The 15,582-nt window shown below is 40.4% G+C and overlaps 3 protein-coding genes across 3 annotated transcripts in view; all 3 read right to left on the bottom strand.

Annotated features, from left to right (window-relative positions):
• LOC141912285 (apoptosis regulator Bcl-2-like) overlaps positions 1–724 on the bottom strand; it is a 35,113-nt gene extending 34,389 nt beyond the window's left edge. The window contains exon 1 of the mRNA XM_074803526.1: positions 176–724. Within this exon, the coding sequence (XP_074659627.1) occupies positions 176–640 (465 nt within the window). The 5' untranslated portion in view covers positions 641–724. The remainder of the gene's footprint in view (positions 1–175) is intronic.
• A 769-nt stretch (positions 725–1,493) lies between these two features.
• Positions 1,494–3,305, bottom strand: LOC141912286 (ASNSD1 upstream open reading frame protein-like). Its single transcript, XM_074803527.1, has 4 exons — positions 3,194–3,305; positions 2,512–2,565; positions 2,039–2,114; positions 1,494–1,944 (listed from the first exon to the last, which is right to left on the bottom strand). Exons 1-4 carry the CDS (start codon positions 3,212–3,214, stop codon positions 1,874–1,876), a joined length of 222 nt encoding a protein of 73 aa, XP_074659628.1. The 5' UTR covers positions 3,215–3,305; the 3' UTR covers positions 1,494–1,873.
• A 211-nt stretch (positions 3,306–3,516) lies between these two features.
• Positions 3,517–15,388, bottom strand: LOC141912281 (WD repeat-containing protein 75-like). Its single transcript, XM_074803521.1, has 16 exons — positions 15,267–15,388; positions 14,359–14,488; positions 13,247–13,418; positions 12,237–12,420; positions 10,957–11,153; positions 10,183–10,353; positions 9,213–9,409; positions 8,932–9,125; positions 8,111–8,274; positions 6,867–7,044; positions 6,522–6,613; positions 6,100–6,186; positions 5,565–5,746; positions 4,652–4,882; positions 4,357–4,463; positions 3,517–3,798 (listed from the first exon to the last, which is right to left on the bottom strand). The coding sequence occupies exons 1-16, from the start codon at positions 15,356–15,358 to the stop codon at positions 3,552–3,554; spliced, it is 2,625 nt and encodes an 874-aa protein (XP_074659622.1). The 5' UTR covers positions 15,359–15,388; the 3' UTR covers positions 3,517–3,551.
• Between the last annotated feature and the right edge of the window lie 194 nt (positions 15,389–15,582).

The raw sequence follows: 15,582 nt of genomic DNA, 5'->3' as shown, positions 1-15,582 counted from the left end.
CAAAAGGCATTCATTCGATGTACTTATACGCTAAAAACCAAAACTAATGTCATAGGTGGGCTACAGTCTTTCTTCTAATTTCTATTTTCAAGAAAGCGCCCCCCCCGAACCGAAACCAGATTCGTTGTTTAATCTAATCCCTGTTAAAAATCAATTGAATCGAAACAAGACTTACCCAGCCTCCGTGTTCGATAATCCACGAATGTAAATGCACGTCGATATACGTAGCGATCCAGTCAATGATTTTATCCACCAGGTCGGGCATCTCGCGCTCGACCGACTGGGTGGCGACCGCGCCCCCGAACGTTACAAGGGCCACGATTCGACCCCAGCGCGTATCGTCGTTAAACAACTCGTGCGCTATGGCGTTGAAAGTCGGATAAGCGGTCTCCGGAGTGATGTGCAACTGGCCGCACATCTGGTGAAAAACCTCCCGGTACCTTTGCTCGAATTCGTCACCTATCTGACGCATGGTAATATTGACCCTGGTAGCAGGGGGGAGGGGCGGGCAGTTCGCCCAGTCGAAGCCCTCCTTTTTTAAACGGTAATTCACATAATCCGCGACGATCTGTTTCGAACTCAAATTCGCCATTTCGATATAGTTATTATTATTGGTATGAATATCGTTAACGCTATACATCGTGGTGAAGAAGAACGGTATAGTGGTAATAAACCTCCATGGTTTCGCTAAATGACGATAGTGTAAGCTCTAAGCTAGCTCTACGCGAACTCGGGGAGCTCTACGCTATTATAATATAACGCGCACATTCAGCGGAGACGAGTTCAATACACGGTCGGAGGAAGGGAAGCACTGCCTGCGCTGTGTGTGTATAGGGCCGGCTACACCAACCATATGGCTCAATACAGTGCAGGTGAATGAGAGTTTTACACACGGGATCGTAGCTGAGGCTTTTGGGGGTAAAGACCAACTCCTTGGAGTATAAATAAAACTTGTTACCCCAAGGATCCAATATCCTTCTTGTCTAAAAAGTATATTTTTGCTGGCATCGATTTTTTTGGGATATATTTTGCGTCCACGTACCTCAATTAATTGGTATCGAATTTACGACCAGTAGTAAAACTTTCACCGCATCCTGGTGGCAGTGTGGTTGTCTCCAGGCACAGCGATCTCGTCGCTCTACGATCCGTGGTACATCACTAATGTTCTCGGTGAAATGAAACTGTGCAGTCTGAATTAAACCATCCGATTTTCATATTCTGCTCATTCAATTGACAATTGATCACACCTTCATTTTTCAGACAACAAATTGCCTCAAATCAAACTTAATGCCAAATCCATTATGGACGCCAAGTTTTTCATTGGTCACATTATTAACAGTACTTTTCAGAGATTAACCACAGTTGCTGACCCAGGCCAAATTTGAAGAACTTTCACAGGGCACTTTGATGTCCAAAAAGCAACAATAAATATACATGTACTTACTACTGCACTCAAATGCGGAATAGAACTTTTGACTTGTATCTGAGATGATTTATTTTTCAAAATGGCTCCATGCAAGCATATGGCATTAAATATTGCCACAACAAAAAACAAGAATCAATATCACAAGAAAAACTTGATTATTTCAACAAAAATAAAATCTACAAAACAATTTCGAATTCAATTTCACACTACAATAGTAACCAGTAATTACAATTCTCAATCATTTTTTTAGCACATGAATTTAAACTGTTTAATCTTTAAAATGATTGAATTATTAAAACGTTAAGTCATCACGAATTCCGATTAATTCCGCCTCATTGGAAATGAAATCAGTTTCTTCACAATAGTCATATTTTTGTTCCTCGCAAACATGACGCTAAATTGGAAGAGTCCAAATTGTTCCCAGCTCTGGTGTGTGTGTGTGAGGTATCAACCGAGAACGCTCATTTTCAATGCAGCAGAATTTGAATTGTTTCCCTTCTGCAGAGATTTCAAAGATTCTGTGGAAAAGATATATTAATAAAACCAATTAGAAATAGCGTCGACAAAAAAAAACCATAATACGAATTCTGTAAAATTTCGTAAGGATTTTACCTCGAGTTTCCGCTAGAAGTTGCGATTTTTTTTCTAAGAAAAATACGTCACTATTTTGCTGTTGCTTGTAGACTTTCTGAAACACAATTTTAGAGAATAAAACTTTGAAGGGAACATATAGAAAGTTGAAAAAAAAAAACGAAGTGAATGTAACCACCAGTCCGGTTGTTATTTTTCAAATAAAGATATCAAGCCTGATAAATTATTGTAATTAAGAGTTGTAATCAGAGGTTAGGAGGGGGAGAGGGTCCAGAGGATTAGGGTTGTTTTATGGATATGATTAGGGGAATTACTGTAGCCTATATATCATATCATATCAAGTTCAGGAACTGTTAGGCCAGAGGCCTATCTCCTGATCGAAGCACTTCTTGTAGATTTGCAAATTTCTTCAAAAACTAAAACCTTGCAGAAAATTAGCGGGTGGATGTAGTGGGGTGGATGCTGGTATTCAGGCCTTAATGGTCCAAACTCACTGCATTTGGTCGTAGACTTTTCAATTCCATTTCCAACGTTTTTAGCAAATAAACCTGTAAAAATTAAAGCAAAAATATTTCAAAATTATAGTCAATCCCGAGAAAAAGTCGCACAAGCCCGAGCTATAACAGCATTTTCATAGCCCCCCCTCCCCCACAAATTGCATTTTTCGATCTAACTACTACAGTTCTTAGCTACAGTACCACACAGGCACTCACTTTCACTATTGCACTAATAAGTCAGGAAGAATTGTTATTTATGGTTAGGTAAGGACCATATCAGGGACACCTATAAACAGCAGGTGCTCCCTATTTTAAAACTTATCAATCAGGAAGGTGCAGAGAATCAAAAACCTTTGACCCAAAAAGCTATCATTTTTCATCTGTTCATGTCAATGATTTGACACTGATCTGCTGACTGAGTCTCTTCGACTTCTTCTGCTAGCTTAGTCAGTAACCGGTCTGTGCTTAAGTTTCACGATCGGATAATTTCACAAACCACATATTGGTATAAGCCCATCCGATTATAAACAGCTTACCACCAACGATTAGGTAACTAACTACTGCTAGCTAAGCCTACTACAGTTTTATCTTTACTTCTCTGTTGATTGATGTATACATATTGTGGATGAAATAATGAATTAGATATAAAGTTAACTCATCTATCAAACGAGAAATTCACCTGATTTGACGTGTCGTCCATCGTTCGCTGTTTTAACGTGAGTTTAATCAACAAATCGCCGTAAAAATCGTCCTAGCCGCGAATAAAGAAAAGTTGTTTAACACCGGCTGTAATTAATCCTTCAACTAGAGGGCGCCACCTCCTGGTTTATTGATTAGCGGTCATCCTCGCTTACCAAGGTCTATCGCCTGCCGCCGGATCCCACGCGGGCACCGGATACCTCAGTGCTATAGTAGCAACCACAGCTCCAAATTATTTTTTGCCGCGAATTCAAAAGAAGAAACATTTTGCAAAACGCAAAAATTCATTCGATATAAATGCCGTACATTTTTCTCTAATTTTATTTTAAAAATAAATATCAAGTTTTTGTCGATAAAGTTTTTCGCAGCCATTGAAATGTTTTAGGTCTCGGTAATTTCCTCGTCAGTTTATTGTCGACGTCTGCAGCGGAGTCCGTCTGCTGTGAACAATCGGTTTCCGTCTGCTGAGAATTTTTAGTTTCCGTCTGCCGCTGCCGAGATTCGCGGCTCGGCTCGTCGTCGTCATCGACTTCCATATCTGAATCTGAATTCCCATTTTCATCATCTTCATCATCCTTTTCAGTTCTTAAAATAATTGAAAAATCGGAAATCTAAATCATTCTTTACTTAAGCTCAAGCCATGTGGCCTTTCATTTAGTACATTTACAAAATTAGTCTAATTCGTGTCCCCCTCAATTTTAGACGTGTTCCCGTTTAACTGCAGGTCTAGGAAAGGCTGGCCACTTTTATTTGACTTGCTTTTCCCCCTAGCTGATCATTCCCCGACATAAATGTTATTTTCCCTGACTCAACTAATTAACACAGTCAAATATGTAAGACATAGATGAAAACAGTTTGATCTAGCGATCTCAACAAATTTTCCTAACTTTCCCCTGATTTCGAGCTTAAATACTAAATTCCCGGACTTCTTTAAAGAAAAGGAAATTCCCTGATTTCCTGGTTAGTGGTCGCATTGTAGCATTTATTTGCAAAGACTTTCGATTCTGCCTTAGTGAATTCCTCATTATTTAGTAGTTATAGAAATTTTGGCCCTCGAAAAGGTATGGAAAATCAAAGACTATTAATGCTATGAACCCTATGAACTAGCCCCTAACTGCTGACCTATTTCCAGAAAATACTGACCTATTTTTTGATGACGACTCGAACGACTTGTTGAGCATCGTTGAGTGAAGGAACGTGTTACATAAAACGGTCACGGAGGGCAGCACATGCGCCGGCGTCATCAACATCTATAGAAAAGAATATTACATTCAAAATTACAATTTTGTATCAAATTGACACTTAGAGAGATAATATGTCTGCCTCTATAAATCCCACTATGACATCATCAAATCGATACAGAAAAGATCGCCTGTTTGAATGATTATTTAGATAACTCATTTTTTCGAATTAAACGCGGTATCAAAAAACAACGTACATCGTCTAGAATTTCGTTCCTTTTGCCGCCGATTTTCCCGACGAGTAGCTCGGGTTTCGCCGCGACGACGCCCGTTTTTTTCGTCCGAGCCAGCAACTGATTAAACGGAGTCGTAGGAACATTCGTCGCTTTCGCGTTTACGAAATTAGAGACCGTCGTCGCGTTGTCAGAGTCGGCGTCCGCTGACTCCGTCCGACTCTCCGTCGTCGCAGAATTCAACGTCAGAAGATGCTGAAAATGAAATTGAAATTTCACAATTTTCCTCCTTCGTATCTAGCACACGTGGGGTTATTTATTAAACGATGGATATTTCAAAGAATCACACGGTTCTCACAGATCAGGGAATCCAAAAGTTCCTGGATATTTCCCTGTACCTTTGAAAAAAAATTCCCTAATTAAATTACGAGTTATCCTCAGTGGGGGCTTATGAAGAGGTTCCCTGTGTCACTCGGCAACAGCAAAAACAAGACACTAAAAATTCAAATAAAAAAATTCAAATTCCCTGATTAAATTATAAGGTATTCTCAGTGAGGGCTGTTTCTTATCAGGAGGTTCATTGAGCCGCTCGTCACCAGCAAGAACAAGACACCAAAAATTCCCTGATTGAATTATAAGACATCCTCAGTGAAGGCTGCTTGTTATCAAGAGGTTCCTCGTGCCACTCTTCACCGGCAAGAGCAACAAGACACCGAAAATTCAAATCCCCAAATTTTCTCTGATCGTCAAGAAAAGATTCAGAACTCCCTGATTTCACTGCAGGGAAAAATAAACCCGGATTTCCCTTGATACGTAAGACCCCTCGAAATCATGGCCTCGTTCAAGTTTTCGGGTAATTTCGAATTTCACTTAGGTTTAACATTCGAAAATCTCGCAACAGGGGGGGGGGGCAGACGGACAACATCCGCGTTCATACCTGTGATTTAGTCATGAAGTACAATCGAGAATGCCGTTGCCACGACAGCGGACTGTCTTTGTCGAACGCGGCGGCGTTGGATTCGGCGGACTGCGGTACGAATATCGCGCCGATGACGTCTTCGGTCGTCGCTTTCAAATGCGAGTAAACCGGCTTCGGGTTCGAAGGCGTAAACACGTGCACTGCAAAAAAAGTCAATTACGAAAAGACCGTGTAAGATTCACTCGTGACATTCAGGCCTCTTTTATTTAACTCGCTTGTTTCCTGACACGCAAGTTGATTCTCCTGACTTGATCTGCTTAGAATCCAATCAATAATCACAGTCAAATACATTAAATATACACGGAACTGTTCGATTTTACGCGTGATCTAGCGATATCAACGTATTTCCATGACTTTTAGCTTATTCAACAAAATTCACTCGACTCTTTGACTCTTTTAAAGAAGCGGTACAAATAATTTAGGGTAGGTGGATTATACACCGCACTGTGGGCACTGTACGGGCAATGAAAAATCGAGATTACTATCAACTTACCATCGAGTGACTGGGTAAATACCGCCATATGTTCGCTCTCAGGATCCGAGACCAGTCGCCTTACATTCAAACTCACTTTCCAGCTAACTGTTAATGTGAAAAGGGAACATATTATTAGAACACCCTGGGGGTACCCCAGACACAGGCAATGAACTAGAATACTGTAGGGGTACCCCAGACACAGGCAATATCTTTGAATATCACTCCTCCTATTAGGGTTCATACTACAACAAACCTCGGCTAACTCAGACTTGGCCAACTAAGATTTATAACTAACTTCGACAAAAACGAAACTATCATCCTAGACCTAACATATCTTATAATCCTTCACTTGCCAGTCCTAGTTTGTCCATGTTAGACGAAATTTATTGAATTTAGAGGTCGGAATCACTCTCATTGGTCGTCGGGTTTTTTCTTCTTACCGGTACAAGTTGGAATATTCCACACATATAGATGATTGGTTGTCACGACGACAATTCTCTGAGCAGATGTCTTTCGTCCGAACTTCACACAACTATTTCAACAAAAAGATTTTTAAAAATCATGGTCTCAAACTGTATCGATTTAAGCTATTTAAGCTTTATTTCATCTACTGTACATCTATAAACGAGATAAAAATTTCTAATCGCCCATTTCTCAAAATTGTAGCTTCGGGCATTTTGTTCAAATTAAAGGAGTTTCAAGCACCTTCAAAACCGTTTTTCAGGAGTTTTTGAGGAATCAAAGGAGCTGTAGGGACCGTGTTTGAACTCGACCCGCGCGCTTACCTGATATTTTCTAAGCAGTCGAAGGTCTTTCTCAGCACGTCCGTATCGGGATCCCACAGCGTCAGAACGCTTTCGAACGCGACCGCTAAAATCGAACCGTCCTCGGAGAAGTCGCCGTCCGAGGCCTTCATTCGTCGGTAAAATCCGACCGACTCGCAATTCCAACATTGATTCTTACCTGAAAAAACAAAAAATCTAAACGTTTTTATTTCGGTCTCGTGAATGCAATGGCGATGATAAAATCCTACTACGTCAATACCTCGGCACGGTTTTATGGTATTAACTTAAACCAAGAGGTCAGTTGCACAGTCAAGGTTTAGATTTAAGACCAGTCTAAAACCACCTTTGTTCCATAGTCAACCTAACAACTTAAGACTTGATTTTATGAGTTCTTGATTTTATGTAAATGTATTAACCCTTTGTAAAGCGCATAGATTATTATCTTAGTTATGCGCTATATAAGAAATAAATCATTATTATTATTATTATTATTATTATTATTATTATTAAGACTAGTCTTAAGATTTAAGACTTTTGTACTTAAGTCGCATCTATGCAACTGGGCCCACGGGCTTAATCGATTGAAAATGAATCGAGTTAACCACCGGGTTTAAGTTAATACCAATCTACAAGAGCACCCCCTTTATATAATAAATTCGCGTTAGAGGGCCCCAGAAAGTTTCAGTCTGACCTTTAAACTAATAGAGTAAAAGCTTCCATAACGAACATGCTGATACCCGATATAATCCCACTTCATCGGAAGCTTTTACGACGAAATTTGCAAGCGATAATTGGTTTCTTAATAGTATCTTTTCTTGACTGCGGGGTAGAAGTTCCAAATGCCCCCTCATGGACATCTAGTTTATCAAAGGTTCTTACGGGTTTCTCAATTTCATTTGCCATAACTTTTATGATTATTATTCGATTTTCCGGACAACTACTACGTTACTATCGCCAGCCTAGAACAGTCAAGGCGAAGGCTCATTCACAGTGAATAAGTGCCAATTATCAATACCATCGACAAAGTGTTTTCATAAAGTTTGTTATCAAATGTGTAGTCAGACATTTAGGCATATAGCCTAAAATTCAAGATAGAATTTTCAGACCATTTTCTGATTTTCTATACCTTTTCCATAGCCGTATAGAGAAAATTCCCATAACCTTTTCCAGGGCGTGGAAAAAATTTTCAAATTTTCAAAACGCGTAAGAACCCAGTCGATCGATGTTTTCAGTTGTCTACTTACGATATATATCTGTATCGTCGACGAGCGACCATAGTTTAAATCGTCCGTCCGCGCTGGTCGTGACGACCGTTGCCGCGTCGTCGTCCTTGTTCAACGTCGGACGGAATTTCAAACTGTTTATACGATCGTCGTGAGGCATGTCGATAACTGTATTCAACGCATACCTGAAATACGACAATCAAAGCAGCGGTCAGAATGATTAACCCTTTCAGTGCTGACTAATCAATACCCTATAGTGCTGGAGATAATTTGAAAATTTTGAAAAATTCCCCCCTAGTGTGTTGAATAACGGGAATACCACTATATAGCAGTTACTCATCAGAATTTGGGCAAAAGCGATTCTCAGTTTAGAAGATTTTAAACAATCAAGGAGTTGTAGGGACCCAGTTATAACGGGGTCCCTACTGATCAGTCATTCCAGAATTCAAGGAGTGTCTGCATCAGTAATTACTATAGAATCCTCCTAATTTGCTACCTTTTTTTCTCAGTAAACCATTTAATTCGATGGAATTCATCTGGACCCAGTTCCACAGTTGTGAGTTCGAGTTAACTCTGAGTTAAAGTTAGTTCGTTTTCAATGAGTTAACTCTGAGAGTAGACAAATCTTAACTCAGAACTGTAAAATTGGGCCCTGTGTAATAACTAGGCCTAAAACCTAAACATTTTTCTCATAGCCAATTTCTCAAAATTCAAGGAGATTTCTTCGACTATTGGCCATTTTACTCGAATTCAAGGACCTTGAAAAACATTTTTGGTTCAGAGGGAGTTTTCAAGGATCAAGGCGTTGTAAGAACACTGTCATAAGATAATAAATCTCTTACCGTTGCGTCGCCGCGTCGAATCGCCAGAACTTCAGTCGGAACTCGCGCGAGAACTCCTCGCTGGCGTCGTGCCAATGTTCGACGGTCGCGAGCCAGTTTCCGGACGCGTCGAAAGCGACGTTTTCCAACTCTGTGACGATCATCGCTCGGTCGCGACTGGTAGACGACACGTAGTTCTGACAGACGATATCCAACTAGAAAAAATATCGAAATACGTCGAAATCTTTAACCCTATCTGCTCTTAGAAATATCGATATTACTCCTCAGTAAATTCAACTTACGTTATAGAGTTGTTTATCGTTTTGTAAATTGTAGAATTGTAAATGCCCGAGTTTTCCGTTGCTAACGAGCGCCTTCGTTCGCGGGTCGATATGCAGTCCGGCCGGCAGGGGATTCCGCTTTATAGTGCCGGCGTGTCCGATCGTCAGTCCTTGCACGACCTGTTTGATCGTCATCAAATTTGTGATGATTTTTATTTCTGAAAACAAAAATAATTTTTTTTTCAAAATTAGACATTCATCTTACGTTCAATGTCTGGGCTCGATCAATGTCCCGAGTCCAAATAAAACTGCCTCAAATCTAAGGAAATGGTCTTTGGTTATTATAGATTGAATTTACCACCAAAATGGGCTTAGACTGATCTGAGATGAAAGTTTAAGACTATCTCAGGAATACGTAGGCATCAGGCATGAACATATTTTAGACAGGGTGGCCACTATTATCTGACTTTTTCCTTGACTATAATTCCCTGACACGCACGTTGTTTCCCTGACTTGATCTGCTTAGAATCCGATCAATTAACACAGTCAAATACGTAAGACATAGACGGAAACTCATTTTACACGCGATCTAGTGATCTCGACAAATTCCCCTGACTTCGTTCCATTCAGGATTCTAGTGAAACCTATCATGTAGTCATAATAGAAATTTTGCTAAGAGAGCTATCAAATTTGCTGCTCCTGAAATCTAGAACGCTCTCCCTAGTCATATTAGATCTAGTCCTACAAGTCGAAACTTTCAAATCAAACCTCAAAACATATCTTTTTAACGAACCTATTTGTTTTAATATTTGTTTCAACAAATTGACAATTTCAGTAATCTCAATGTGTTGCATTTCACCTAGAATTGTATTCATAATTTTCAAAATTTTCTTACCGTATGTTAAGTGCACAATAATTACTACGTAGAGAAATAAATTATTATTATTATTATCATTATTATTATTATCATTATTATGAACCCTGTATTTACCGTTATCCGAGTGACAAGTGGCGTAGCACGCGTTATCCGGCGACGTGGTCACGTAGCACACCGGCGCTCCGAGTCTCGGCAGAAACTGACGACTGTGTTTATCGTTGGACGACGCGTTGTGCTGCCATTTGACGAGAACGCTTTCCTGACCGCCGCTCATCATGTACGAACCTAAAAACAAGAATAAAATCCAGAATTTCGGGAACGAACGTAAGTAAGGCCACACCAAAAGAAAACCCCGTTTCTCGGGCCTAACCGACCCGTTATTTCCCCATATCAAATAATCATTTTCAGAATAAAATATAATCGCCTACCGACCCTTTTTCAACATTTTCAGTGAAATAACTTTTTTCCAAAATATATATGTGGCCGACCGACTACCAAACTCTCCTTTCTCGTAAATATTTTTTATAAAAACATTTTAATATATCGGATTTAAAATTTGATTCTGGAAATGGCAAATTCCGTGAAATATGTTCAAAATATAGTTTTTTTCATAGTTAATTGTACAAACACCTCAATTTCCTTTTATTATTGTGGTCTACTAGCTGTTAATCGCATTCCTGACTAGGAATTTAGTCCAGTCAAAATTATTTACGGCAACCTACCCACTGATAGAAGAATAAACGATATTTTTTTTTCTATAAAAAGAAAAAAAGATGTCCTACCTACCCTACCCATTTTGGTGATTGCCCCGCCAGAGAAACAGGATTTTCTTTTGGTGTGGCCTAAAGGGATTTTAAGTGTAAACTAAACCGAACAAAACAAACAAACCTTCTACGGTGAACTGTATATCTCCGACCGGGAGGGCGTGCCATTGATAGATCGACTTGACGACGCGTTCCGATCTGGAGAAATGCCACCACAATAGAATGATACCGTCGTCGCAACCGGTGGCGATACAGCTATCAGACGGATGACACGCCACGCAACTCATTCTCGTATTCGTGTGTTCCTTCACTAGTTTATGCCTGAAAAACGGGTCGACGAAAGTTACTACAAGTTGACAATCATGGGTTATCAGGTGGCGCTAATGCGCTAAGTCAGTCTTTTTAGGACTTTATCAGCAGATTCAAGATTTAATAACTCAAGACCCGGTAAAAGTTCATTTTAATTCTATAACCAATCTCACAACTTCCCTGAGACCACCAGTTTCAAGACCAATCTCACAACTTCCCTGAGACCACCAGTTTCGAGACCAATCTCACAACTTCCCTGAGACCACCAGTTTCGAGACCAATCTCACAACTTCCCTGAGACCACCAGTTTCGAGACCAATCTCACAACTTCCCTGAGACCACCAGTTTCGAGACCAATCTCACAACTTCCCTGAGACCACCAGTTTCGAGACCAATCTCACAACTTCCCTGAGACCACCAGTTTCGAGACCAATCTCACAACTTCCCTGAGACCACCAGTTTCGAGACCAATCTCACAACTTCCCTGAGACCACCAGTTTCGAGACCAATCTCACAACTTCCCTGAGACCACCAGTTTCGAGACCAATCTCACAACTTCCCTGAGACCACCAGTTTCGAGACCAATCTCACAACTTCCCTGAGACCACCAGTTTCGAGACCAATCTCACAACTTCCCTGAGACCACCAGTTTCGAGACCAATCTCACAACTTCCCTGAGACCACCAGTTTCGAGACCAATCTCACAACTTCCCTGAGACCACCAGTTTCAAGACCAATCTCACAACTTCCCTGAGACCACCAGTTTAAGTGCTTTTTTTTAAAGTTTTTTTTTAAGTGCAATCTAACAACTTTCCCCGAAACCACCAGTCTAGGTTCATTTTTGGTTCTATAACCAATCTAACAATTTTCCTTTGAGACAATAGGCTAAGTTCATTTTGGTTCTAAACCAACCTAACAACCTAAGACCAGATCATTGACATTCTCGTTTTGTAACTGATATCTAACATTCTTAAAATGAAGGACCACTAAATGGACTAAACCGAGTCACGCTACTGTGCTACCCACTGGTGTATCTACTCCGCGCGGTACAAAAACTGGGCCAAGTCAAAAAAAAAAACTAATCACGCAACTTACTCGATGAATTTATCTTTCTTCAACCACTGTATCGAGAGACATCGAGGTTTCACGCTTACTACGAATTCTCCGTTCAGTCTGACCGCTGACATCTTATCGCTTTTACTGACGTTTCTCATCAATTCAATGATTTTCGGTTTCCCCTCGCGTTTCGAAGGCAGCTGCACTTTCGCGATGTGGGCACCTGGAAATTAATTACATTTTTTTCTACAAATATCAATTTCAATTTTTTTTTTTAAATTTGAATGTGGACTGAGTTCTGGGTAGCCTAGTTTTATAGACCGGAGTAGGTTTATCTATTCATTGAGGTCCTGGCATGGCTTACAGTGGCAAGCGAGATATCCACCATAGGTAAAACATACACAACACTGAGAGGAAAAATCTCTTGACGAATCGTTTGATGATTTTTGGATTCGGAAGCTTCCGATTGGTCGGAGCCGGTCACCTGGTATGCAAATTGCCCACATGCTTAACCCTAACACTAGGACCCGATTGGGCAGAGCAGGTCACCAGACCTGGTATGCAAATTGCCCATATGTTTAATTCTGAGCCTAGCTTCTGCATGGTCAAATCTGGTCACCTGGTATGCAAATTCTTTATTGCCTCTACCTCTGATCCTACCATCTGATTGGTCAGAGCTGGTCACCTGGTATGCAAATTCTTTATTGCCTCTATCTCTGATCCGACCATCTGATTGGTCAGAGCTGGTCACCTGGTATGCAAATTCTTTATTGCCTCTATCTCTGATCCTACCATCTGATTGGTCAGAGCTGGTCACTTGGGGGCGCAACTCGCTCACATGCTTAATCCTAACCCTAACTTCTGATTGGTCAGAGCTAGTCACCTGGTAGGTATGCAAATTGCCTCTATCTCCGATCGTACCATCTGATTGGTCAGAGCTAGTCACCTGGTATGCAAATTGCCTCTATCTTCGATCCTACCATCTGATTGGTCAGAGCTGGTCAATCCTCGCAGTTGGTCATTCGATTCGATTATCAATCAATACTCACTTTTATCAGCTCTGACGGCTACGAGAAATTCGGCCTGCCGACCGGTCTCCAACGTCATCAGACCCAGCGGAGAAAAACTGAAAATCGGGAGCTTCAAATCGAATGTCTTCAAAACGACGGCATCCAAGTAATCCCACAGGACGAGCTGACCGTCTAAACCTGATGAGTATAACTGAAATATAATCGATGAAATTAAGATCAGTAAGTATCAAATTTTTGTTTGATTAAAATGGTCTGATTGACTGGTTCAACAAAAATATGAAGTTGCCAGAGTTCATCAATGATTGATGAATTCTGGCAATTTCACATTTTTTCACAACTTACAATCAGATTTTCTCATATTTTCTAACAAACACCAGGATTTTCCAAATAAATTGTCCAGATTTTTCACATCTTTACTAGTGTAATTGGCTTTTTTTCACACCCCAGTTGCACAGCAATGGCTTATGTTTAAGACCTGTAGTTCAATAGTCAATCTGATAACGTAAGACCAGCTTTAAACAATCTAAATTCTACAACTTATCTAACAACTTAAGACTAGTCTAAGCTCATCACTTATATAGGTAATGTAACAACCAAAAATGGTTTCGAATCCCAAGACTGGTCTTATTGGCTATAGAACTAAGTCTACTAGACCTTAGTCTTAGACTGGTCTTATGTCTAAGCCATAATTATGGAACTGGTACAGAGGTTAAAATGTGACTTCACTCTTCGTAAATGAACTTATATATTCATTTCTTTTAACCCTTTCAGTGCGTCTACACCGAAGTGCGGTGTACGAATGAGTGATGGATTTTGCTAGTACACCTCACTGCAGTGTATTGATTTAATTAGTGATTACTAATTGTCTCTCTTGAAAAATGGCAGCACCTGTCAAACATAGTAGTGAAATACTAGTAACTAACGATACACCGCGCCGCGGTGTAGACACACTATAGTGCTATTCCTGTTATTCAACACACTAGGGTGGAATTTTTCAGAATTTTCAACTTATCTTCAGCACTTTAGGTATTAATTAGCCAGCACTGAAAGGGTTAAGTTTAAGTGTTCATTTTTCTGAAGCAATCAGCCCATGCCATCTAGGCCTGTGACCTTGATTGTTCGACGTTTACCTGAAGATAATTCAAGGGGTTTAATTTCACGGCAGTCACTGTGTTTTGGTGTTTTCGTAAACGGTGGACACATTCTCCACTTTCCACATTTAGCACTTGAACCACATTACCGCAACAGCAAAACAAATACCTGGAAAACAGATGCAATCGATAATCAGTTTATAGATAACTAAACCCAACTCCGTACCCAGATTATAAATGTTCGCTCATAAAACGGACCCATATGGATTACTCTGGAGGCTATTGGTACGGAACTAGGATCTGTACGCTAATAACTGTCGCTGATTGGCTGATTAACGCCGCGCATGCGTACAGAGGTGCGCGACTTAGAAAATTCCAGGAAAGTGTGGAGAATAGAGTTAGAGAAAAATAGAGCGGATCGAGCATGACTCGAACCCGGGCCAGTAAATTACTAGCGCAGCATCATACCACTAGACCACCGAGCTCGCTGACAGTCGGCCGAATGTTTTAACTAGATATAGCCTCACCTTACCCTAACCCTATCCCGTCCCGTACGAATAATTCCATACACCCCTCCATTAAATATGCAAATCTAGAACAGGCAATGTGTTAAGATGTGCCAATACCACCTACAAAGTTTGTTTAAATTTGTATAAAAATACGTTTAGACGTATAGCCTTAATTTCAAAATAGTAGAAGGAACATTTTCTTTTGATCGAGACCGTTTTCTAATTTTCTATACGTTTTCCATAGCCAAAAGGACCTAGATAAAAAAAATTATTTCCTTTCTTTTAGTATGCGTGTTTGTCAGATGCCAGATCCAGTCTAACCAGAACTACCCAGGCAAAAGCAGGCCCAAAAAAGTTCAAGTTCAGTTTGTTGAGTTGTTGTTCATCGAGGGAGTTGGTCTAACTTCAAAGAACAAAATCTAGTCGTATTCTACTAACTTCGAATCGTGTGAAAATATCGGTCTGTAAGACACGAAACTCGAGCCTCCCTTCAGAGAAACGATCACTTTATTCGATTTATTTTCATCCATGCGGTCCTTATTTTCATCTGTGGACGTCGCCATTTTGCGGCGTACTAAATACCACCGGGCATCCGTTAGAAACGCGAATCTAATCGTCGGATGTGGACTTGGACTCGTCTCAAAATGTCCCTAGGAAAAAAGGCGTTCTAAATCGGTTGTTTTTCAGTCACGGCAGGGACTTGTCACAATTGATCAGTAATCAGTACCTTAGACGTATGGTCTTTCGTCGATCA

Source organism: Tubulanus polymorphus, chromosome 10 (genome assembly GCF_964204645.1).
Source record: "Tubulanus polymorphus chromosome 10, tnTubPoly1.2, whole genome shotgun sequence".
NCBI lineage: Eukaryota > Metazoa > Nemertea > Palaeonemertea > Tubulaniformes > Tubulanidae > Tubulanus > Tubulanus polymorphus.
The sequence above is the reverse complement of the archived record's forward strand: the minus strand, read 5'-3'. Positions and strand labels throughout refer to the sequence as shown.

Coding starts and splice junctions, on each gene's coding strand:
- LOC141912281 (XM_074803521.1), bottom strand. CDS start 15,358: ATGGATGAAAATAAATCGAATAAAGTGATCGTTTCTCTGAAGGGAGGC. Junction 7,045..8,110: donor CGACGATACAGATATATATC/GTAAGTAGACAA, acceptor TTGTTTTTTCAG/GTAAGAATCAATGTTGGAAT. Junction 6,614..6,866: donor GACTGCTTAGAAAATATCAG/GTAAGCGCGCGG, acceptor TTGTTGAAATAG/TTGTGTGAAGTTCGGACGAA.
- LOC141912286 (XM_074803527.1), bottom strand. CDS start 3,214: ATGGACGACACGTCAAATCAG. Junction 2,566..3,193: donor TGGACGACACGTCAAATCAG/GTGAATTTCTCG, acceptor TAATTTTTACAG/GTTTATTTGCTAAAAACGTT. Junction 1,945..2,038: donor ACTTCTAGCGGAAACTCGAG/GTAAAATCCTTA, acceptor TCTTTTCCACAG/AATCTTTGAAATCTCTGCAG.